Source organism: Prionailurus viverrinus, chromosome C1 (genome assembly GCF_022837055.1).
Source record: "Prionailurus viverrinus isolate Anna chromosome C1, UM_Priviv_1.0, whole genome shotgun sequence".
In the NCBI taxonomy this organism is placed as follows: Eukaryota; Metazoa; Chordata; class Mammalia; order Carnivora; family Felidae; genus Prionailurus; species Prionailurus viverrinus.
The window spans coordinates 156,079,738-156,106,069 of NC_062568.1; the positions used below are offsets into that span (position 1 = coordinate 156,079,738).

General features: G+C 37.9%; 1 protein-coding gene across 1 annotated transcript; it reads right to left on the reverse strand.

Moving 5' to 3' along the window:
• Window positions 1–533: 533 nt before the first annotated feature.
• CTH (cystathionine gamma-lyase) lies at window positions 534–24,820 on the reverse strand. The gene is made up of 12 exons (XM_047873655.1): window positions 24,480–24,820; window positions 21,377–21,458; window positions 18,518–18,613; window positions 16,676–16,785; window positions 14,514–14,645; window positions 10,524–10,581; window positions 9,987–10,064; window positions 8,291–8,443; window positions 7,075–7,196; window positions 5,551–5,603; window positions 1,824–1,962; window positions 534–1,358 (listed from the first exon to the last, which is right to left on the reverse strand). The coding sequence occupies exons 1-12, from the start codon at window positions 24,645–24,647 to the stop codon at window positions 1,332–1,334; spliced, it is 1,218 nt and encodes a 405-aa protein (XP_047729611.1). The 5' UTR covers window positions 24,648–24,820; the 3' UTR covers window positions 534–1,331.
• Between the last annotated feature and the right edge of the window lie 1,512 nt (window positions 24,821–26,332).

A 26,332-nucleotide genomic window follows, 5' to 3' on the forward strand; every position in this document is an offset into this window, starting at 1 on the left:
CTAAGATAGGACCTGCCTCAAAATGCTGCTGCCTACAGACTCAGAATTTCCAGACTCTTATCATGTAATTCAGAATATGCACAATATATAATATGTATTCTTGTGTATTTGCCGCCTACCTGGCATTATTAATCAAGTTCAACAATATGCTTTTTTAAGGTGAAACAAATGGCCAAGAGCAGACAAATGACTAAAAGCCTTTAATATAAAAGCAATTTAAAACATCTAATTATTTGATTTATGGCTTCTTGACAATTACTTGCTGACAATGCACTTAATTCTAGAAGATTCTTTTTTGGTTTTTTTTTTTAATATTTATTTATTTTTCAGACAGAGACAGAGCATGAATGGGGGAGGGTCAGAGAGAGGGAGACACAGAATCTGAAACAAGCTCCAGGCTCTGAGCTGTCAGCACAGAGCCCGACGCGGGGCTCAAACTCACGGACCGCGAGATCATGACCTGAGCCGAAGTCGGCCCCTTAACCAACTGAGCCACCCAGGCGCCCCTCTAGAAGATTCTTTTTTAAGCATTTGTTTAGACTCAGTAAATTTACCATTACAGATAAAAATATAAATAGTATGTCTCTCTATAAAAGTGGCTTTTGACCTCCCCTGCTAGAATCTATAACGAATCTGCAAACACTAAGATTTGGACATGACAGTTACACAATTGAATTTACAAAAATTACTGTAAGTGGCTGAGACCTTTAATGCTGAGGATTAAAAGGGCCCAGGAATCCAAGTTAATGCCACATAATATAGGAATATCACAATAGGATGCATTTGATAATTAGATTTATTTATTTTTTTAAATAGTAAGGACAACGTTAAATCAGCAGAATTTCACAGTAGGCTTCTCAAGTATTTGATTTTTGGCTTATGGTAATTAAGTGTAAACCATTGCTTTAAGTGCTGTTTTCAACAATATGCAAATATCACACTTGATTTAAGAACATTCATTTAATAATTTAAATTCTTCAGAAAAACATCAAAAATGAATTATCACTATATTGTAAACATGATCAATATAAACCTTAAGCTATGAAAAAAAGATCACAATCCCAAAAAGCAGCACAAATCTCACCTCCTTCAGAGGGAAATGCATACCAAAATTATCAAAAAGAGAATAACAGAATTGACCTGTCAATTACAACAAGAGAAAGAGGAAACTGTTTTTAACAAGGATGATCCCTGTAAGGTTACAGCTGTGAAAGGTAATGAGGTGCCTTAAAATTTTCACTTGAAAATCCTGCAAAGGCTCTTTAATTGTCCATTTGATTACGCAGAGTTGACCTTCTCAGGAAGCAACTTCTACTAGCAGTCCTGGAATGCTAGTTATGACCTGCATTTGGAGGGTGCTGTATTAAAAGTGCACAAGAAAAATGTTATTAGACCCACAGGCAGACTTCACTTCTTCTAAGGACTCTTTTCTGAATACTACCATTTTTTTTTTAAATTTTTTAATGTTTATTTTATTTTTGAGAGAGAGAGAGAAAGACAGAGCGCTAGTGGGGAAGAGACTGAGAGATAGGGAGACACAGAATCCAAAGCAGGCTCCAGGCTCTGAGCTGTCAGTACAGAACCCGATGCGGGACTGGAACCTGTGAACCGTGAGATCATGACCTGAGCCAAAGTCGGTCGCCTAACCAACTGAGCCACCCAGGCGCCCTGAATACTACCATTTTTAACATCTGCCCTTCTACTGAGTTCCCTGTCTATTGCAGGAAGAGAAGAAACCTTTAGAGTTTACAGTGAGGCCACTCTAGAAAACAGTTACCACCCCCTCCAAGATGAGGCACACAAACACCCCAAAATAAACTTACTGCTGCCTTCAAAGCTTGATCTAGATCTTCAAGTATGTCTTTTTTATCCTCTAAGCCCACAGAGAGGCGAATCAGTGTGTCACTAATTCCAAGGGCATCTCTGTCGCTCTTAGGCACTGATGCATGGGTCATGATTGCCCTAAAAGAAAGAATAAGCAAATTTTAGATCACTATATGGTATCTTATTAACAAATTACAATTATCTTCCACTTTTTTCTACTCTAGATGCCAAATTCTTCATATGTCTATAATTTTTCACAGGCAAAAAAAAAAAAAATTTGTGAAAATTATCTTTTCTAGTCATTAAGTGAAAACGAAGATCTTTTATTGTTTTTACACCATCAGTGTTCTCAATCCAGACACTGAAGGTGCCAATCAAGCACTCCCATGCAGGAGGGAAAAACAGCCTCCAGTGTATGCGTTTTAACACCTGCCTGAATGAGGCTTTGGCCAAGTCATAAATCCCATGACCAAGCAGCTAGACTGATGGAGGGTCCACTGGACTGAGAGCCAGCCAGAATTAATTCCCTCTGAATCAATGGATTAATCCAGAATGGCACCTTATGAGGCTGATCAGGGAAAGTCAACCCAGGAACACCAGCAGTGGCCAGCAGTGAGCATTAGGAATTCCAGCACATATCCTATGAATGTAGAGGCTTGGAAGGATTTTCAAAACTACCTAGCAACCCATCATCATCAACATGTGTAAAGGTAAAGCACCTACCTAAAGGTCAGGCACTATAATAAGAATTGGGAAACCAAAAAAAGGAGATATTTTCTCCACTCTAGATAACAAAGCAGAAGCTAAAGATGATGACAATTCATGGAACAGAACAGTCTGCAGCAAATGCCAAACAAGTATGGACAGTAAGGATTGCCAGAATTTAGAGGAGGGAGAAACCTGTGGGTGGAGGCATCATGGAGGAGATTGTAGCCTTGCTGAGCCCTACATACATACGCTGTCACCAATACTCATCTTTTCCCTGCAAAAAAATGCTTCTACCCGCAAAATCAATGCCTTAGTTGCTTTGTCCTGTCTCACTTCAGATCCATGGATAGAAAATCTCAGACGTGGTCAACGTAAATGAGTATCTTCTTTTATCACTCTACTGAAGGTCTACATGCAAACACCCTTCTTAAAATGTTGACTTTTCAGGCTTTTAATTCCTTAAAAGAGAGTATACACATAAAAATAAGAACTTAGGCCTCTGAGACCAACAGACCTATGCATGAATCAGTCCCTCCACACACTGGCTGAGTGGGCTTGTAAAAGTTACTTGTCCTCAGCATCGATGTCCTTATCTAAAATAGTAATAGCTATCACTTATTATATGCTTACCATAAGGCAGGTACTCTATGAGGTTATTTGTGTGCATTAACTCATTTTTAAAAAATGAATACACATTGGATATAACACCTATTTCAAAGTTTGGCACAGTCATTAATAGAAGAAACACATATAAAGCATTTACAAGTGTAAATGTACAAGTATGGAGTGTATTAGATGCCTAATAAAAAATAGTAATTCCTGGTAATAGGTGACATTTATGGGGCACCTGCTATGAATCAAGGCATTGGGTTTGGGATATTTTTTCCCCATATTTCCATAACAACCCTAAGAGCTGAGTACAGTGCTATCTACATTTCACAACTCAGGACAGGAGAGATTAAGAGAGCATCGGTAACTTTTCGGAGGCCATGGAGTGAATATGTGTTGACAGGCTGGCAGACCAAGGCTGTGCACATTGGCTTCGCTTCCTCCCTCCCTTTTTGCAATGCTGTAGTCATTGCAGTGATTGGGAGTCACAGAAGGAGGGGGATAGAACAGACAAGCCCTGACCTAAATTCACTCGTCCACTGGCAGGCATTGAGGTTATGGCGTAGCTGGAATATCTGAGGGCCAAGCAACTTTAAACCAAATCCCCAAATAAATCAAGAGGGCTCTATTTTTAAGAGAGACCTAAAGTAATACACAGTTCTTTACTATGAAAAATAACCCAATTTCATATGCGGAGTGTGCCCTCTTGTGCATCCAGACTTACTAGCAGGCATCTTCTTGAAGACTCACAAAAACCTATTTTTGTTATCTTAATTATTTGAACAATTATTTGGGCATCATAGATTTTTTTTTTTAACTTTCTGTGAAACTGCCTGACTCTTCCCAGAAACTGTAAACTACTTACTGTGAGAGGGCAGGGCAGCAAATGTGCCTAAATTTTGGCAATCCCTGACACTCCTCAACACAGTGCTTCCAGAACATTGTTATTCCAGAAATGTTTATGAAAATTGAAACACAGAAACATACCAGGGACATTTTAGTACACTTGATAACTATTAGGTAATGATGGTGAATTACCACTGCAATAATTACAATCTGTGGGCAGAGTGACACATAATAAACTCAGGACACAGCTCAGGAAGGCTAGGAGGGACAGGTAATCAATATGGCAATTATTATTTTAATTATCAATCACATTTTATGGATGAAAAACACTGAAAGCTTAGAGGTGAAGTAATTGGTGGGGCAAGTCTCAAACCCAGATCCAGGCTGCTTTTACCTCCTCTCACTGTTTCCATGGGAAGTTTCAAGAGTGAAGTTGCTAACATTTTCCCATGTTAGGAGTAATCAGCAAAACTTGCTGAATCTTTGTTTCCTTGTCTATAAAATAAGTTGTTGGACTGATGGATCTCAGGCTGCACATTCTAACATCCTCTCGTGCTTTGATAAAATTAAGATGAATTGACTGGATCAAGAACACCAAGTTAAATTTGGGGTCTGTCTTGCAAATAACAGGAAGTCATTCAGGGTTTACCCAGAGGAACAGAAAATAATAGTATCTAGTAGGGCCCTCCTCTGACCATCGAGGGCATGGAGGTACTTTATCAGAGACACAGTCCCCATTTCAACATTTCAAGGAGATTTGAAATCTGCCCTTTTTTTAAAAAATATATTCTTCTTTTTAAAGTTTATTTATTTTGAGAGAGAGAGGGAGAGAGTGAGGGGAAGAAGGAGAGGAAGAGAGAATCCCAAGCGGGTTCTGTACTGTCAGTGCAGAGTCTGACATGGGGCTCAATCCCATGAACCATGAGATCATGATCCCAGCTGAAAACAAGAGTCAGATGCTTAACTGACTGAGCCACCCAGGCGCCCCTGAAATCAGCCCTTCCAATACAAAGTCTCCAACCTCCCTTCTAGAGTGGAGTGGGATAGAACAGTCAGAGCTCAGAGGTCCTAAGATACAAGTCCCCTGGAATCGCCTTCAGGCTGAAGGGGGAAGGAAGCAACATTGGGCGCGGGCGGGGATACATATAGCTCACTGAGATTTTATCAGGGTCTCCATTCTATTGGGTTAAGAGTCCATTCTGATTAGATACCAAGATGCTGTTCTTATTGTTCAGGATCTTTTTAAAAAAAATTTTTTTACTGTTTATTTATTTTTGAGACAGAGCACGCACACAAGCAGAAGAGAGGAAGAGAGGGAGACACAGAATCCAAAACAAGCTGCAGGATCTGAGCTGTCAGCACAGAGACCGACATGGGGCTCGAACCCACGAACTGTGACATCATGACCTGAGCTGTAGTCGGATGCTTAATTAACTGAGCCACCCAGGCACCCCTTATTGTTCAATATGTTGAATTATTCCTGATTTTACCACACTCTTTTTCTAAACAATTGTTAAAGCTGACATCAAAGTTAAAACATGGAGAAAACAGAAATATACTCACGGAAGCTCAGCAAGACTTTCGTATCCTCCCAAGCTCTCAGCCAGAGTAAATAACTATGGCAAAGAAAACATTCATTTAGATCTTTCACTAAAATAAAAATACAAAACTAAATGTTTTTAATAGACTGGCCCTGGACAGATGGTGAAAAATGGGGATTATGAAGAAAACACCAGTCGGGCAAGAAACCCAGAGAAAAAAATGAAAATAAAATCCGTAACACTGATTTCACCCATTAGACATATTATGTGCAAACTTATAAAACATTAGAAGTTGAGGAAAGTGAATCTCCCATACCTTCCTAATTTGGTCCTATACTTAAGTAATAATTAACATGAGCCCTAAAACCTCAGAATTATTGCATTTGAGACCTAGTTCTGTGGTTACTCTTAAATAAAACCTCTATATGTCTACCAAGTTACATACATTTACTTGTTAGTATGTATCACTTACTAAATTAATACATCCATTTAACTGCCTCCTGGAGTAGAAGAGAAAAAAACCTGTTTTTGTATTTAGTGTTATAGTGTCACAGAATTTTACAAATATTTTAAAATTACTCTCATAACCGTATTTAATTAAATATATGCTATCTTTCTGCTTTTAGTACAACTGTTAGTTACCAGTAGGCTTTGACTAATCTGGCAGCAGCCTATTCATTGACTTGCAGTATTTAAAACTCAGAGTCTCCTGCATGAGCTCTGTAAGCCCAGTGTATGTAGTTACATAGACCTCTCTCCCAGGGCCCCTGAGAGCCCCCTGCTACCATGAAAATTAGACAAAGGCCTCCCTTCCTTCACCACAGGCAGACGCAGCCAGGAGGCACAGGGTTTAGAAAGCCCTTCGTAGGCTGGATTTCAGGATAGCCTTTGTGCAGTGCCCTGACCACACATTAATTTGAAGTTTCATGTACTATTTCACTTGAAAGTGAATTTTTAAAAGTGAATTTTTAAAATAAATTTGAAAAACCAATGCATCAGAACATTCTGTCTCTCTCGAGTTCATGGCTATGACTCGAGAGTTAAGTAAATAAACATATTCAGATGTCTGCTACTGAGCCAAAGTCATTTTCCAACCCAATGCATTTCATGATAAGGAGGTTTGTGGGTGTGATTTGCAGGTACAAAAACATTAATCCGAGTTGGGTGGAAATGACAGATAATGAACTGCTGTAATTTATCTCTATGACTTATTTACTTTAAATGTTTATTTATTTTGAGAGAATGAGAGAGCATGCATGTGCAAGCGGGCGAGTAGAGAGAGAGAGAGAGAGAGAGAGAGAGAGGGAGAGGAAGAGGGAGAGGGAGAGGGAGAGGGAGAGGGAGAGAGGGAGAGAGAGAGAGAGAGAGAGAGAGAGAGAGAATCCCAAGCAGACTCCACACCGCCAGTGCAAAGCCCAATGCGGGGCTCGATACCACTAACCATAAGATCATGACCTGAGCCAAAATCAAGAGTCAGACACTCAACCAACTGAGCCACCCAGGAGCCCCTACCTCTATGATTTAAATACCTCTTTTGAAAGTTTACCTTTAGGTTCTTGAGAAAAGTCTCAGCATGTTGAAGAGTGCCCTTAATATAAAAGGTGATCATCCCTGGACAGCCTGTGCACTGACGCTTTGCCAGCTCATGCTGGGGATGAGAGGGCAGTCCTATAATCATGAGGCATAATAAGTCTTATTTATAGTCAAACATGTAATTTCAGAACAAAAAAAAAAAAAATCACTGTTGGCCAAAGCAAACTGCAAATAAGCCTAATAATGAGCTTCATGCCATGGTCACATCTGACGACTTGTTCTGGCCCCTGTCTCTATGTCTCTGGCTTCATTTTGACGTATCTTTTCTACCCTCTCCATGCTGGAGCTACATTGGCCTTCTTTACACTGATTACCCCAGCCACTCTGTTACTTATATCATTCTTTAATTTCTTGCTTAATATCTGTCTTATCCACCAGACTAGCTCCATGTGGAGAAATCCATTTCTTTTGTTAATAACTGGGTCCCAGTTCCTAGTACAAAGCTTGGTCCGTAGTTGGCAATTGATAAGCATTCACTGAATGAGTCTGAACGCCTGTTCATGCCCTTCTAACAAGTGCTACCCATTCTTCAAGACACAGCCCAAAACTTTTCTCCCTCCTTCCATTTAAAATATACACCAGTCAACAGCTCTTTACCTAGGGTACATATGTAGTTCTGTCTTGGCTTACCTAAGCTCCTTGAGGGCAGGGATCAGGCTTAATTCTCCTGTCCACCCAGACTATATGGCAAATACCTCAAAGGGTTTAAAATAACTATTTACTTAAGACCACCACAATTTAAATAAAATAAATTCAAAGAGTAATACAGAAGTCTGCTAACTCCACATGAGCATTCTAGATGTTGCCAGAGGTGAAAAAATTCAAAAAGAGAGCTTTGGGGGAATTTTGGTACGTAAGTAACAAGTCTGAATTTGATGAATATCAAGTCCCAACCTAAATCAGATAAAAGTTAGAGCTAATGCAAAATAGTTGACTGACAAGACTATAAGCAAATCAACTGGAAAGTAAAATGGTGTAATCTTGGAATAAACACAAACTTCCAAGCTAAAGGCCATCACAGGAACATCTAACACATAAAATCAATTTCCTAACATCCAAGCAGCCACTAGACTATATGCAACACAAGGCCACAGATCAGGTTGATCTTCTTCGCCACCAGACCCACCACAGAGCCTGCCCATGAAACCCTAGGAGTCTCATTAACGTACCAGGATAAATAACCTTTTCTACCCTAGGATTAGATTCCAGAAACCGAGCAACTGCCATCCCATTTTCGAAATGCTTCTCCATTCGGACCTGTAGAGTCTTCAGACCTCGATTGCAGAGGTAACAGTCAACAGGAGATGGAACTGCTCCAAGAGCTGGAAAATGAACATATTCTGGGTTAGTCTGAAAGGTGGGAGGGACCCAGAAGATTCTCTCACTCTTTTTCATCATTGTGACTCTCAGAAGCCAGCTACAAAGGCCAATGTTTGACTTCTCGGAGGGAATTAATATATCCAATCAGAAGCATGAGAATGAAGTATAAATTATGCTTAAAGAGGAGCGCCAGGGTGGCTCTGTTGGTTAAGTGTCCAACATCGGCTCAGATCACGATCTCACCATTTGTGAGCTCAAGCCCCGTGTCAGGCTCTGTGCTGACAGCTCTGAGCCTGGAGCCTGCTTTGGATTCTATGTCTCCCTGTCTCTCTGCCCCTCCCCTCCTCATGCTCTTTCTTGCAAAAAAAAAATAAACATTAAAAAAAAATTATGCTCAAAGAAATGGGCTTTTTAATTTTTTTTTTAACATTTATTCATTTCTAAGAGTTGGAGAGAGACAGAGCATGAGTGGGGGAGAGGCAGAGAGAAAGGGAGACACAGAATCTGAAGCAGGCTCCAGGCTCTGAGCTATGAGCACAGAGCCCAACATGGAACTTGAACCCACAGACCATGAGATCATGACCTGAGCTGAAGTTGGATGTTTAGCTGACTGAGCCACCCAGGTGGCCCAGAAACGGGCTTTAAAATGAGAGGGGAAATGAATATCCTACAAACTACACATGAATACAATATGAACTTTTCAAATATGAAGTAAATAATCCTATGGTTTTGATTAAATGACATAGTGCACATAGTTTAACCTCACATTTCTTTGAAAAAGTAGAGAAAAATAGCAGTTCAACTCCTATTGTTACTGAATGTTCTTCTAGCATTCTATTTAGCTTTTGTCTAAAGCAGCCTAGGAGTTAATATGCCTCCAGGGTACATACCTCGCCTCTACTTTATATAAATGAAAGGAATTTATCAAGCAATAAGTTTTGCTTTTCCTCCTTGGTGCTTCCTTGTTTTACTTTAATACTTACTTCCTAGGGAGGCATTTTTATTCCTAATTATGTTTCTCTCTTATCTGTCAAATTGCAATGGTTAACGAAGTGTCTTCAAATAAACCCTTACCTATACTTAGATAACTAAACTATCTAAACAGGACATGGTGTTTAGACATCTGTTGAAAATATATAAGTTCACATATTAAGTGCTATTTAAAATTAACCACCATTCTAGATATAAAAGGTATAGTATAAGAAAGCCATTATTCCAAAGGCTTTATTTAAAAACAAATCTAGTAAGTTTGAAAATGAAAAATTCATGTGGGCTTTACCCAATTACAGTCAAAATTAACATGGATTTGAAAAATAACAAAATTGATCCCTTGAGTCATGTTATAAAGCCCTGCTATGATCTAACTATATTTTTATATCCCAATTTTTCTACTTTCCTTTAAAACTCAGAATCTTTCTCCCCCACATCTCATTTCTTCCTAATTTAGTAGAAAGCTATCACTTCTCAACATTTAGTGGAAATACAAATTATCAAATGTAGTCCCTCTGAGGGGTTAAGGGGAATTCTGGACTTTTCAGTACTTACAATTTTGTAAGAAGCGGAGCCTATCGTGGAGGCTCTCAGAATTAAGAGACACTAAGCCCATTACAACATCACTGTGGCCTAAAACAAAACAAAAACCTTCAAGTTAAAAACAATGCACATCTATTCTTCATTCTGGAATTTCTAAAATATGACTTTCACTTGAAAAAACTCTTTTGGAAAATGATAGAATAAGTTTAAATAAACTGTTTTCAATTTGATAGTTCCAAAAGCTATACCTATAATAATAAAATAAAAATCATATAAAAATTAAATGTTTCTTTTTAAGCTGTCAGTAGGATAAAAATGTAACTTTTTTTTAGTAAATTTCAATCCTCTGTTCATAAGTCATGAGCATAGTTTCGTCTGCTATAAAATGGAATCCCATATTTAACCAAAGTATAAATTTTTTACTTTCTACATGAGTCACAGAGAAAACCAGAATAATAGAAGAAAAAAAATATCAAAATATCAAACCCTATGGTATTATCATGTATCCATGGAAAGGAACACTCAAAGTGTAGACTATGTATATCTTACCATTCATGTATTTTGTTGCTGAATACATACAAATATCAGCTCCCAGAGCCAAAGGCCGCTGAAAGGAACAAAAGATTTTCATTTTCAATGGTAAAGCACTTGAAAATATGCTTCATTACATGTTTATTTGCTATTGTAAATTTCATTCCTAGTCTAACTTTTCAAAAACACATGCATCTTAAAATTTTCCATGATCTCTGATGCTATCTTTTCCCTTTCTCCCCCCCACCAAATAAAAATACAAAGTATTGGACCCAGTATTCAATCCAAAAAGTACAAATTTTCTGGAAATAGCAGATAAACTCAGGTCAACTGGTCTCCTGAACTTGTTTCTTTAGAGCAGTTGCTAGCTGGCCCTAAGTGTATTACTAAATTTACAATGCAGAGATGTTGGCATTTTATGACTCAGTAAACACAAAAGTAGTTGACATAAACATTCAGCAACTGTTTCATCAAGTGAGTATAAAACTAATATGCTTAGGGGCGCCTGGGTGGCGCAGTCAGTTAAGTGTCCGACTTCAGCCAGGTCACGATCTCACGGTCCGGGAGTTCGAGCCCCGCGTCAGGCTCTGGGCTGATGGCCCAGAGCCTGGAGCCTGTTTCCGATTCTGTGTCTCCCTCTCTCTCTGCCCCTCCCCCGTTCATGCTCTGTCTCTCTCTGTCCCAAAAATAAATAAACGTTGAAAAAAAAAAATTTAAAAAATAAATAAATAAATAAAACTAATATGCTTAGATCTTTGATCATTAAAACCTTATAATGTATGCTGTAATTATTCACTTGATGTGTCATGACCTTGACTCTTAATTACTCTTTTATTGTACCAGTTGTGCCAAGTGTAAAGTCACTTAGTAAGAAAGTTGTTTAGATTGTTTTCCCTCACCCAACTTTCCTGCAAATCAATCCTTTAGTCTTAAAATGTCTTTGTTTATAGTGAGAGTTAAAGTTATAATCAACTTATTCACTAAACAATATATTATCAGCATCTTTCCATTTATACATTCTCTTTTTTTTTTTTTTTTTTAAAGTAAGCTCTATGCCCACGGTGGGGCTTGAGCTCACAACCCTGACATCAAGAGTCACATGCTCTACTGACTCAGCCAGCCAGAAGCCTATTCACATTTACATTTTCTGTAAAAGAAAGTGTGGGCGCGCGCGCGCGTGTGTGTGTGTGTGTGTGTGTGTGTGTGTGTATTAATTAACCTCACCAGTTGTTTAGTCTTTGGAAGGTGTTACTATAAGGGGGCTATAGGGCTTTTTCATTTGAGGTATTTCAAAAACAGGATATTTTAAATCTGGTATTACTCAAAGCACTCTCTACATAGGTGCTTGCTCATCTTCAAAGTGATGGAGTCAAACTAGATGATGGTCTCTTCCAATGCTAACATTCTGTAAACTCTGGTCAAAAGAAAAGGAAGACCAATAACTAACACCTGTTGAGCTTAATATGTGCTAAGAACCATGTTAATACTTTACCTATCCCAGGGGAGCACAGTACAAAATATTTTACCCGACTCAATAAAATCAGTACCTTAAGATTCTAACTGTACAGATGAGAAAAAAGGACTAAGAAAAACAAAATAGATCACTCAGATTAAAAAGCTGGGAGAGCTGGCACTCACACCCCGACTACATGAATCTAGAGGTTCTATCCTGAAACACTGAAACTTTATGCTGGTATGTCCATTTTGCCTTTTGTGACATTTATAGAAGATCCAGAAGACAAAAAGTAGGGAAGAAGGAGAATGTATCCAGTTTTCAGGAGGGTAAAATAATGAGAGGACCTCTTCAGAAGATTTGATTTATGGAATTAATACATGCAGTTCTTTATGGACAACATGATTCTGATTAACTCAACTGGAATGAATCCAGGTTGAAATGGAGCAAACTGCAGTCCCTGGCATGAGGAAATGTGATGCGGGCTTCAGAAAGGTAGAAAGACTGGACCTATTTTAGTGACAGTAATAGCGAAAAAAAGGGCCAGGCGTGATGAGTAATCTAGGCAGGCCCAGGCTAAAACAATTCATGTAGTCTCCATGGGAATATACAGGACTTAATGTGACTCAGCTAGAGCAATGCTATGCTGTGTTAACTGGCCTAGTGTAAGTAGTATATGGGGTAAGAAGTTGGGATAAAGAATCCAAGAGTGAAAATCCCCTGGGACAAATAGAGAACTCCAGGAGCTTTTCACTTGGAAACAGACTGTTTTACCTGATACAAGAAGAAGCTAAAGATATATCGTGAGCCAAATGTAGGTGGCCCATGAAGCTATCCAATCAATGTAGCCAGGAAACATGTTTGAGGAAAAGAAAAGAAAATATGGTAGTGCCTTCTCACTAAAACAGAAGAAGGTGAAGAACAGGTTTATATAAACTCCCAGGAAATCGGCCAGTCTTGAAGGCAGTCATGAAGGCAGCAGCCTGCGCCAACTTCAGGGACCCAGAAAAAAAGGGGGCGAGTATAAACAATTGGCTATAAACATCTGCCTAATTTAAGAGTAGGAGAAAATGAGCTGGGCTTTCAGAAACTCTGCAGGAAGTGCTTTAAGAATGAGCATAAGGTACAAGCAGGAAGGAAAGAGCAAGGAGAAGGTAAGCTCCTAATAAGGAAAGGAAACAGATTGGGCTACTCCAAGGAAAGAGAGAGAACATGTGGGAAAAGGGCAGACAACTAGTCAATTGTAAGGAGATCCCTAGATGATCTACCAAAAGGAGCAAAACAGAAAGAAGAATATGGAAAAAAGTAGGAAGAAAAAGAAAAGGAATGGAGGGTGAATGGGAGGGCTTGAGGGGGGTGGGGTAGGAAAAGAGATAGCTTAAAAGGTGCACTGCTGGGATGCCTGGCTGGCTCAGTCAGTTAAGTGTCTAACTCTTGATTTTGGCTCAGGTCATGATCTCATAGTTCATGAGATTAAACCCTAAGTCAGGCTCAGTGCTGGGTGTAGGGCCTCCTTGGGGTTCTCTCTCCCTCTCTCTCTGCCCCTCACTTGCTCATGTGTGTACGTACACATACTCTCCCTCTCTCCAAAAAAAAAAAAATTTAATTTAAAAAAATAAAGAAATTCATAATATAAATAAGGTAAAGCTATAAAGAGCTGGACACTGAGGCACTGAAAGAAGAGAAACTAGAAAGGAGGAAAGTGGAGAAATAATATGTGTGACATACACTGAGATGTCATGGAGTACAGCCTGTGTTTTCCATTTATTTGGAAGGTTAGCCAGGTTTAATTATATAATGCATTATATATATATATATATATATATATATATATATATAGTAGTACATTTAAATATACATTAAATTATATATCAAGATTTAATTATATATTTTAATAATATATTAAAAAATAAACACATAATACATACATTAAATATATAACATATCTGTTTTTCAGTCACACCATGTATATAAAAAATAATATAACTGACTTGTAACCAGCACATAAACATTGAAGTCCCTACTATTTATAAAGCACTGACAGATAAAATCACATAAGGTCAGCTCTTCAGAGAGTTTACACATCCTAAGAGAACTTAAAAGCTTTAAGACATTTAAAACACACAAAGTCCCATACTACATATTAACCTCGGTTTCAAAAGATATTAACTAATGGCAGAAGGGTCCAATTAAAAAAATTTTTTTTTAATCTTCATTTTTGAGAGAGAGACAGAGTGTGGGCAGGGGAGGAGCAGAGAGAGGGAGACACAGAATCCGAAGCAGGCTCCGGGCTCTGAGCTGTCAGGACAGACTCCGACACGGGGCTCAAACTCACGAACCATGAGATCATGACCTGGGACGAAGTCGGACGCTCAACCGACTGAGCCACCCAGGCATCCCTAGAAGGGTCCAATTTTAATTTTTTGTGTAATCAAGAACTATGATTATATTCCATGAGTTTGATAATGATTTTAATGGAAGCAAGTCTTTCCTTTACCTAGTTACAGGTATCTGTGTGGTCTACTAATAATGCCAAAAAATTTATTTTCATTTACCTGGAAATACGCCGACATGAAAGTGTTATCCACGACCAAAATTATGTCGCCATGTTTATGGACGGTATGTGCACAGGCTTCAATGTCAATCATCTTCAAGTTAGGGTTTGTGGGGGTTTCAATCCAAACAAGCTAAAACAATTCAATAAATGACAATAGTTTATAACAATCCACTGCACAAACATACATCTCATATATTGTAACCATCTGGCAGACTACAGTGGAAGAGTGTGGGTGATGAAGTTGCAAGGTTTGAATCTGAATCCTAGGCCCCATTAATTCCTGAAAAGTCATAGCTAAGTAACTTACCCTCCATATTCCTCAAATTTTACATTTGTACAATGGGGTTGATAATATTTATCTTATGGAGCTGTTATAAAGATCAAATGAGATCATGTTACATAGAAGCAGAAAAGTGCTCAAGTTAATTATTGTAATTACTTTCCATTATAAAGAGGATGAATTTCAAAGACATAGTTCAGTGTCTAGGAATTTTGTTCTCAAAGGTAAATAACACAGAACACTAAGATTATTACAGCCTAGAATTTTCATTAAGGAGAACTACCCCTAAGCTATCAAACATATTCTAAATATTAACTTAAAAAGTGCCATATGCATTAGAAACTGTAAAATAAGTATCCAGAACTTGAACAGCATGGGTTTTAAAGTAAAGGAGAGAAGTTACACACAACAGAAAACCTGCTCACAGCTCATTTAAGAGACAGTATCATACCCCAAAACTTAGGGCAATTCAGGCACTGAATAGTAGATGCTTGATAGTGATTGAAAAGACCAAAGAAAAGAATTCTGTTTATTAAACAAGATGCCATTGCATTAAATGACATTACCTATAGCTTTCTTTTTAAAGGGGTTAATGATTCTTTATTACTATGTAAATGAGCAAGATATCTAGTTCAGTATTCTTCTGACTCAAGAGTTTTACCATGGAAAAGATAAGGGAGTTAATGCATATTCTATAAGAATTGAATTATTTTAAAAATAAAAAAATACTTTGGGTAAGAATTTATTACTCCCATTCACAATAAAAAATTAGTTAAAATAAAAATAAGTAAATAAATACCAAGTTGATTTTACAGGGACTTGAAAAATCTACTTCATATGACGAGGCAGATATTTCAGGGGGGAAAATGTATTAATTCAAGTCAGTAAAGAGCCACTACATAAAGTTCTGTTGACAAGAATTAACATACTCACAATTTGCTTTCCTCCCTTAGAAAGACTCAGACCAGCTATTTTAATAAGTATCTTTTCTCCTAAGCAAGATAAAAAACAAGTTCCTTTGAAAACAAACCTTAATCACTCAAAGCTCACCCCTGTGTTAATCTTCAAAGTAATAATTTGTGTGAGAAAAGGTTTTCGTTTTTTAGCATTCACCACAACATAATCTTAGATACAATTGAAACCTTTTAATCATTAGCAAAAAGTTGGAAAAGGCTGACTTATAAAAGACACTGGTCCTTCTTTTACCCGTGCAGAATTTAAATGAGGCCCCAAGAAAGAATATCACATATGCCATTCACTCAGGCACAAAACACCTTCCGGTGGCATACAAGATTCCCAGGACGGAGGCTGAAGATTGTTTGTGGCCTATTCTCTACTTGTAACTATTATTTTGCTGAAGTATCACTTAGAATTCTTAAAAATCCAGTATGCTGAGGGTTTGGGTCTGGCAAGCTTCCTTTTCTGCAATCCAATCTCTGTGATGACTGTTACCAGTACCAGCTTGATAATGCAGTACAGAATTATATGCTTTTGCTAACAAATCTTTTTAACAGTTTTTATGTGTTAGATACAATCCTAAGCATTTCATAAGCCTTACTTCATCTACTTTACACAACCACCTTTCTATAAAGCAGGTGCAATTATCCCCATTTTGGAAATGAAGAAATTGAGACTTTGCTTAAATAATTTGCCCCTGATAATACACCAACTATGATACAGAGTTAGAACTTGAACCCTGCTATGGAATTCATGTTCCTGAATATCACGAGAAGCCAGACCTATCTTAATCTTGTTGATGGTTTCCAATGGCTTCTAATAAAATTCGTTGTGCAAATTTAAATTATGTCCTCTAGTAAACAAAATTATAAAAACACAACATCACACAGAAAACAGACAAAACTGAAAACTAACTAAGTTACCTTGGTTTCGGGTGTAATGGCTGCCTCTAGCAACTTGGTTTTGGAACAATCAACAAAAGAAATCTTTAATCCAAATTCAGCTGCCACCTGCCTGAAGTACCTGTTTGTACCTGAGGCAGAAGAGAATCAGACAAAATGGAAAGGACACTGTACTGAGAAATGTTTATTCCTTATAGGTATAAATACTTTAAAAATATAAGGAAGTGTCAATCACCAATAAAAACAAAATCAACAATTCTACTTTGGTCAAATAATTTAGCTATCTTGTATAATAAAGAAGATAAGGCTTGGATTTTAAACTAAGAGTTAAAGGGTCAAGTTAAACACACTTGATATCTGCACCAAGAACACGAAGTGAAGCAGAAAATATTTCTGAAAACATACAATCTCTGCTCTTCAAACATTAAGTGGCATGCATGCAACAGTATCTTTTTAACAATTTTTTCGTAGTAATCACATTTAAAATGACTGAACCACTGTCAGTAAAACATTCAAAATAAATTTTCAGTCTGATTATGCTTTGATAATAGAAAAAAACAGGTTATTATTCTTTGTACTTTCTCAATCTTTTTGTTATGTGGTTCTAAAAGCTTTAATGATAAATGAGGCAAAAAAATCAAACTACTAGCTTATAGTTTTACAGTGAAAGAGAGAAGTCATTCAACCTAGAATAATTTCTTTCATAAACACTGTTCTGGATTTGATTTTTACATATGCAAATTAAAAAAAAATTTATATTATTGCTAGTCAAGCAAAAAAAAAAAATACTCTATGACCAAAGATATACTGAACTTTGATGTTATAAAGACCAACCGTAAGTAACGTAAGATTGAAAAAGAATGTAAAGAATTGTTAAAAATTAACAGCAATTTTCAAGATTTTATACCTAAGTGTGCCATGAGGTTTTTATAATGCATTATAAAAGCAACTAAGGGTTTGCTATTTTTATAATTTCTATTCAACAAACTATCATAGGGAACAACCATAAATACCAAGCAGTTGGCAAATTTCTAGGAGGGTTAAATGATTACTAAAAGTAAGATTTAACTTTTTGTTAATAGGAGATAGATAAAATAATATTCTAGAAGTTTCATTTTAATTATCTGGAAGCATGTGGAATATATATATATATTTACAACATTTTTGCTATTGTTTTGAACACAAAATCAGTCTTGCTTACAGGGCAACCTGTCTCCTTTACCTTCCTGTCCACCACTTTAAATAACTTGCATTTATTTATTTATTTTTAAGTTACTCGCATTGAAATTGTTTAAAATTTGAAGTTCTTAAATTTGGATCCATGATGGACTTCAAGAGGTAAGACTTCTTGACCCTAAACTTAAAATGATAAACATTGGGTGTAATCTTAACTACACTTTTTGGGGGGAAAGGGGCCCATAGTTTTCGATAGATTCTTAAAAGGTTAAGTGTGTGGCAGGGATACAGGGGTGGGTAGAGGTAAACTCTTGAGAGTGACCTGGGTTATAGCTCATTCTCATTACAGGTAAAAATTCTAAATAACACTAGAATACTCTCTCTTTAAACACTATCTTCTCTGTAGTAGAATATATGTAGAAGGTAAATCAGGTCCAACATCCTCATTCTAGCAGTTTAAATAAAATTATTATTAAGCAATCTCTCTTATAAGCAGTTCCAGAGCATGGATCCTAAATGTTTACACTCTTCCTTTACCAGGTCTGGGCCAGCATGGAGGTGTCCCTCACACCTTTAAAAGATAATAAATAATCAATAAGCCTGGTAACATTGTTCATATAATTCTGGACCTACTTTATTGTCTTTAACATATCAGTTGACACAACATGAATGAGAGAGGTCACCTACCTCCATATACATCATCCATACAAATAATTTGGTCTCCTGCTTTTAAGAGATGGGTAATAGTCACAGTGGCTGCTAAACCTGAAGCAAAGGCCAAACCTAAAATAAAAGCCAAGTTAGAGTAAGCCAAAAAGTTAAACCTAAAAGTTGAAAAACACCTAGAGTATTTACTTGCTTTACTTTATGTACCTCTCTCTGCTGTTAAGGACAGCCATTACTACTGAGTCACCAGAAGTCCTCCAGTTAATAAAATTGCCAAATTCCCTTGCTGCTTAGGATAAAGTATCTTTTTTTTTTTTTTTTAAGTTTATTTATTTCTTTTGAGAGAGACGGAGAGAGAGAGAAAGAGAGACAGAGAGAAGGGCAGAGAAAGAGAATCCCAAGCAGGTTCCACACTGTCAGCATGGAACCAGAGTCCAAGTCAGGGCTCCATCCCACAAACCATGAGATCAGGACCTGAGCCGAAATCAAGCACTGGATGCTTAGCCAATTGAGCCACCAAGGTGCCCCAAAGATAAAATATCTTTAACATCAAAATGTATAATTCTGCTTTCATTATAAAATTTAAACATTTCAAAGAAATAATTCTTTACAAAATTCTGAGATTAAAGGCCAATTGCCAATTAAGTTACAGTTTAAAAATAACTCTAGGGGCGCCTGGGTGGCGCAGTCGGTTAAGCGTCCGACTTCAGCCAGGTCACGATCTCGCGGTCCGTGAGTTCGAGCCCCGCGTCGGGCTCTTGGGCTGATGGCTCGGAGCCTGGAGCCTGTTTCTGATTCTGTGTCTCCCTCTCTCTCTGCCCCTCCCCCGTTCATGCTCTGTCTCTCTCTGTCGCAAAAATAAATAAACATTGAAAAAAAAAAATTAAAAAAAAAAAAAAATAACTCTAAAAAAATTTCAAGCCTGAAGAACAGAGCTAAGATAGGATCACTCATTAACTATATGGATATCTCAAAATCAGACTTGAGATGTATCTGGTAAATTCTAAAAATATGAGTTTTTGAAGATTTTTTAATGTGGAATCTCTTTTAAACAAATATGATCCTGAAATCTCATATAGAACAAAAATAATGAAAACAACTTAAAAACAAAACCTGGCATTGTATACATTAAACACTGTAAAAGAAAATATCCTGACAAAATGTCAATACATCACTGTGATGATAAAAATCACTATATGGTAGAAAGGATAATTCAATAACTTGAAAAATGTAATTATTATAAAATCTTCTCAGAAGTGTTTAGGTTGGGATTACAGTTCTCTTCTCAGCAGACCTGTGATCCAGCAATGAATTCATATAGAAGGCTAAACTTTAAGCCCAGTTAAAAACAACCATGTTTTCTATATCCCACTTGAAAAACTTGTTGGCAAAACATATATAAATACTCAGCCTTTATACCTCTCACAGGAGGAAATAATGTTCCCCATACAGTACTAAATTATAGTACAAGTTTAGTGTTTAAAAAGAACTCCCCTAATGCTAACTAGTGCAGCCACTCTGGAAAACAGTCTGGAGGTTCCTCAAAAAATCAAAAGTAGAACTACTCTACACCCCAGCAATTGCACTAGGTATTTAACCAAAAGATATAGGAGTGTTGTTTCGAAGGGGCACATGCACCTCAATGTTTATAGCAGCACTATCAACAATAGCCAAAGTATGGAAAGAGCCCAAATGTCCATCAACTGATGAATGGATAAAGAAGATGTGGTATATATATATATATATATATATATAGAGAGAGAGAGAGAGAGAGAGAGAGAGAGAGAGAGAATAGAATACTACTTGGTGATCAAAAAGAACGAAATCTCGCCATTTGCAACAACATGGATGGAACTAGGGTATACTATGCTAAGCGAAATAAGTCAGAGAAAAACAAATATCATATGACTTCACTCATATGTGGAATTTAAGATACAAAACAGATGAACATAGGGAAGGGAAGCAAAAATACTATAAAAACAGGGAGGGGGACAAACCATAAGACTTTTAAATACACAGGACAAAACTAAGGGTTGCTGGAGGGTTTGTGGGTGGGGGAGATGGGCTAAATGGGTAAGGGGCATTAAGGAAGAGACTCGGAATGACCACTGGCTGTTATACACTGGGGATTAATCACTGGAATCTACTCCTGAAATTATTGCACTATACGCTAGCTAACCTGGATGTAAATTTAAAAAATTAATAATAAAAAAACCTCCCCTCATCCAAAACAAAAGGAAATGCCCCCAAAAAATCCCAACAGCTCTTATTAAGATTTCTAACCCCTACACTCTTGCAATGAGAAAACTCAGAAGACTCTTATTTTCTATTCACTATTCTGCCCTCATTTAGTAACATTTATATAAAAAGTACAAAGATGATTTAACGGTAATCCACTCCTCTCATGAAAAAAAAAAGATTCAAGGAGTTAATCCCTCATCTCTGAGGTCACCTGGGTCCTGGGTCAAGGGTACCTGGGTATTGCAAATGTTCCCCGATGTTATTCTCAAGCATTATCAGGTGACTGAACCAGAGTATAAGAAAGTTTATATTCTCAGAGGCAGTGTTATAAAACTCAGTTAATATTTATCTATTTACACTGACAGCTCCAGATGGAGAGTGTATTTACACAAATACTAGATGGCAAATTCTGCCATTTTGCCTCTTATCGTATTTATTTTTACCTAATAATTACACATACGCATATCACGCCATCTGTGGGAACTTAGACAAAAAAATTCAATGTCTTAGTAAAATAAAAGTTTTTAAGTAGCTAATCCTTACTTCTTTCCAATTTAAAATTCTGTGTCTCTATGATTTTGTCTACACAGAGAAGACTGGGTTCTAGGCTTCACAAACTTTGAAATGGAAATCACTTACTGTACTTGGCCCCATCTAGTGCTGCCACTGCTTTTTCCAAGCAATTCCTGGTGGGGTTTCCAGAACGACTATATTCAAAACCCTGAAGAAAAGAAATGAGAGTTAATCCTAAGAGATCTACGTTTAGTTATCAGTGTCCTAACACAGCCACCTCCACAACTACAGGTTCATCCTACCATAATGAATTTCTATTATTTAGTTATGACATGTCTTGCCATTAAACAGGAACAATACTGTGGCTGCAGCCAGTGTGATTAGAATTAGGTATCTGCCGCTTATGAGCTGTATGCCCAATAGGTAAGTTACTTAACGTTTCCTAGAGTGAGCTCAGTACCTATAAAATGGGAATCAAACACAGAAAAATAATTCGTAAAACTGTTGTGATGATAAAACTATGTAATGTATAATACATTTGCTCCATGGTGACTGGCACATGCTAACTACTAGAAAAGTGGTTTTTTATTAGTAGTAGTATTACTATGTTAGACTCACCTTTACCCGTTCACCTGGGGGCATCAGGAAAAGGGAATCACCAGAGCAAACAGACTAAACTTACTTCTACCCTATATTTCATTTTCTAAGAAATCAGTGGTACAAGTCCTGTTTAGCAACCTACAAGAAACTATCAACAGATCCCCCAAATGCTCAAAGTTCAGATCTTGGCTCTCCAGAGCAACTCGAAAATATGGAGAGTAATTCTTGGCAAAGTGGCTACACACAATTTTTTTAATTCGCTCCTTTTACATGCACCATACTAGCTATGTTCACCTAGTCATTTCATTTAATCCTCGTGCTCTGCTTTTACAAAAGTGAAGCCAAAGACCATGGAGAACATCAGAGCCAGTATTCAAACCCAGGATGTAAACACTGACTAAAAATATAATTTTCTCCCCATGCCTCATATACCACATGACAAAACACATTGTTTCTGATTTGGGAGCCCAGGTATTAATAATATATACATATATATATATATTTTTAAGTTCTGTTGCTTTGTCTGTTTCCTTGTTTTTGACAAACTGAGTTGACCTATTTTATAGGGTCCCAAGATATCCTCCACCCTCCCTCCCATCACCTCCTTGATGTCACCTGCAGCTGTACTCCCCAGACAAAAAAATGTTTGGATTCATGTGGCCACTGCCACAGAAAGGCACCCCATGTTTCCATAATTATTCACTGCAGATATTTAACTTTTTTTGCGGGGGGGAGGGAAGAAGAAGTATATCTCAGTGGCAAATTCCCACCCTCTCACCCATTCTATGGCTTTCCAAATGGAACAGGAGAAATAGATGCTTCTCATTCAGCTCCTCAGATTGTCTTTAGCGCTCTCAACTGAGTTTTTAAAGGTATTAACAGGATTTTACCTGGATTTTACCATCCCTGCTGGCTCTCTGAAAATACTTAATTATTAATATCTAGTTAGATGGTTAATTTTGTACCAAGAGCTCAAGATTGGGCAGCCACATATTCACAAAATCCTACATCAGCAACAGACTGCATGCTTGGAAAACAGATTGTATAACACGTTTTGATTCCAAAATACAGTAGCTAGAAGTATCCTAAACCAACTGTAGAAATGCCCTTAGAATTCTATCTCACAGGGGCTCAGTAGGTTAAGTGTCCAACTTCGCCTCAGATCATGATCTCACAGTTCCTGGGTTTGAGCCCTCCTTTGGGCTCTGTGCTGACAGCTCCAGGCCTGGAGCCTGCTTCTCACACTCTTCTCTCTCTCTCAAAAATAAATAAACTTAAAAAAAAAAAAAAAAAAAAAAAAAGGTTTTTTTGAAAAGAATTCTACCTCACAAAACAAAGAGTTAAGTTTAAAATAATTTTTCTAGATTTATATAACATAACACAATAAAGAGGTTTTTGAAATATAATCAAGGCTTTGGACCTAACAAGGTTTATTTAATCTATTTCCTTAAAAGCTCAGCAATTTTAAATACTTCAAGATCCCATCAATGTGTTATCAAAAGGGAGTAACAAAAAGAATCCTCCTTCAGAGCCTTCTAAGTCATTATCTCTAACTCTGGGTCAGTTCCTTCTGTATAAAACTTGTGTAATACCTGTCCTGCCCTCTGACCTGGGGAAAGTGTGAATGTGAACACCGTGAAATACCCACCTACTGAACAATTATAATGTACGATAAAGCTTAACATATGTATCAACAATTCATGTGGTAAACACTATTATTAACCCATTTACTCAGGATCAACCTGAGGCTAGGATAGGTTAAGCAACTTGCTCAAGGTCACCCAGATCAGAAGAAGTGGTGTTAGAATTCAAACCTAGCTCCTCTGACCAGGTGATTTGTGCTCTTAATCACTAAGCCTCACTGCATAAATGATGCAATGGGTTAGATTATTACTAGTATTATTGGAGTAGAGCAGAGTGTAGCCTAATGTCTAAAAGCAGGGTTTTAGAGCAGAGTTGGAATCCTAGCTCCACCACTTACTAGCCATGTGACCTTAGGCAATAGTTACTTAACACTCTTAAATCTGTTTCTTCCTGAGAAAAATGAATACCTAGTTCACACTAGGGCTGTTGTGAGAATTATCCCAGAGCATACTTGAAATACATATGATATACTATGTGTAAGTCTGTATCTAGCCCATAGCAAGTACTCAATAACTATTAATAACAATACAGCCATTGGGCATCATCTTGATTCTAGGTGAGTTATCAGATCCCGAGTTGTTTTTTTTTTTTTTTTGGTTGACTCCCTAGTATGTCTTTATAATTTCTGCTGCTGAAAGTAATTCAACAAAGTTATGACCCTCAGTTTTGAACTGCAAATTTCCCAAAATTACATGAATTTCAGTTTAAATCTACATGGCAAGTTGGACATACTGTTCCTTCCAGTCCTGCTTATTAAAAGAAATGTGATCACTTGACCATCAAATACAAAGATTTAATGCAAGGAAGATTACAGGTGTAGTAAACATCTTTTGGGGACGCAAAGTGGCTACACACAATATTTTTTTAAATTTGTATAAGCCATCTTATAAATTATTTACATGCCTTTTTATGTATAAGCCATCTCTCATTTCCCGCCCAACCCTTGACCCCCATCCACCCACCTCCCCAGCCAGACCCAGCTCACCGAGTGATGGCCGGGAGCCTCTTGCTTGAACGTGGTGGACAGTGAAATGGGGGGCACCACAGCATGGGAGGTCCATTGCTCGGGTTCCTGGCCCACATGGATGGCCTGCGTGGCGAAATGTTGGAAGCGAGGCTGGAAACCGTACGGGGAGGCGTCTTTTTCCTGCATCCTGAGCTGCGCGGGAGGGAAAGAGAAAGAAGGCGAGGAAGATAAAACTAGACAACTGGTACGACGGGCCTGAAAAAGACACAAGACTAGAAGAACGAGAGCCAAAGAAACGGCGGGTGAACCACCGCGAGTGCACAAAAACCGGGCTCCCCGATTCAGTGCCTGACACTTTAGTAGCCGGCCGGGAGCTTTGCGTTCGCCGCAGGCGGAACCAGAGAGACCCAATGAGCTAAGCCCCCGACGCGACCCCTGTTCCTCATTGGCCGGAAGCGGAGGCGTTGCCTGGAGCGTCGTTTGGGACCGCCCTTCCCGGTGCTGAAAGTGGAGTGAAGCGGGAGTCAGTGTGTCCACGTGGTGTTAGTCCCTGCGGGCGAAATTCCTGAGTCCGGCCCTGCGGGAGGCTGCCATACTGGCTCCAGAGAGCCACCGAGGCGTCTGTGTGACCTCAGGGCAGAGGTTCGCCGGAGACCGGGAGAAAGGCTGGCTCAGTTTGAAACCGAGTAACCTGTAAACAGGCCACACAAATAGCTTCCCCTTACTGTGTAGCCAGTGTCCCTGACCCCATCCCCAACCCCCTTTGCCCTAGGGCGATGCTGACCTGACGCTAGCAACCAAGTGGAGATTCCAACGAAAACCGCGGCGCAATCTGCCATATCTGCAGCTTGGATTCTCATTAACTTCGGCAGCCTGCCTTTTAAAGTACACTGAACTTTGTAATGACCCAGTACTTGCAATGATGGAAACATGAGTGAGGGTTATATTTTTCTTAAGGGCAAAGCTGCTGTAGTGAGGATCTCTAATCAGAACTTTGGCAGCTTAATTTGAGCTTAAAATTAAAAGCTTAAAAGCCGAATTTGAGTTTTTTTCGAGCATCATTTTCTTCTTTTCAAGACCCGGAGAAACTCTCCCTGATGAAAAAGAGTGTGTGGCTTCAAAAAACTTATTGGAGCCTGAAATCCTTACACAAAATGACTTCACTGTTGCACAACTGACAGCCACATCCTGGTAGGAAAAAGGAAGCAATCCCCTGTGGCGATTTACTACTCACCTGCACCCAGAGTCCTACTCTCAAGGATCACTCATTTAAAAGAAACAACAAAAATCTCCTTGTTTCCTAAACAATACAGATTTGACCTACTTACTATTGTGACTGTTTTCTAGGATTGGGGAATTTAGGAATATTTCTGTTCCCACAAAATATTAGCTGAAGATCTGAAAACTTTATTAAGCCATCAAGAAAGAAGAGATAACAGAATAAACAGTTCTTAAAATTTTACTGGAAAGACCAAGGCAATTTGCTTTTCAAATTAGCTTCAGGGACACTCAGCCATTAAACACTAGAGGAGCAGTGTGAGAGGGTCTGAAAACTTTTAGAGACCTACCAAAATGTGTATGCCTGGGAGAAAAAAATGGATGGACTCCAAAACACTAATAGATATTAATATCTATTTAATTAATATTTTCTATTTAAAATATAGCATGTCAACTCAAGAGGTATATGTAACTATACATGGGTATGTTTTTATGTGATATGCTTAGGGACCGGGAGGTTCTAAATAGTCCTCATTAGTTTACCTCCTAATATTTATGAGCAAAACCTGAATTGTACAAATATGGATTTTTTTTTAGTGTTACTGTAAGAAAGGATTCTTTAAAAGATAGCACCAATATAAATGTTCTATGTT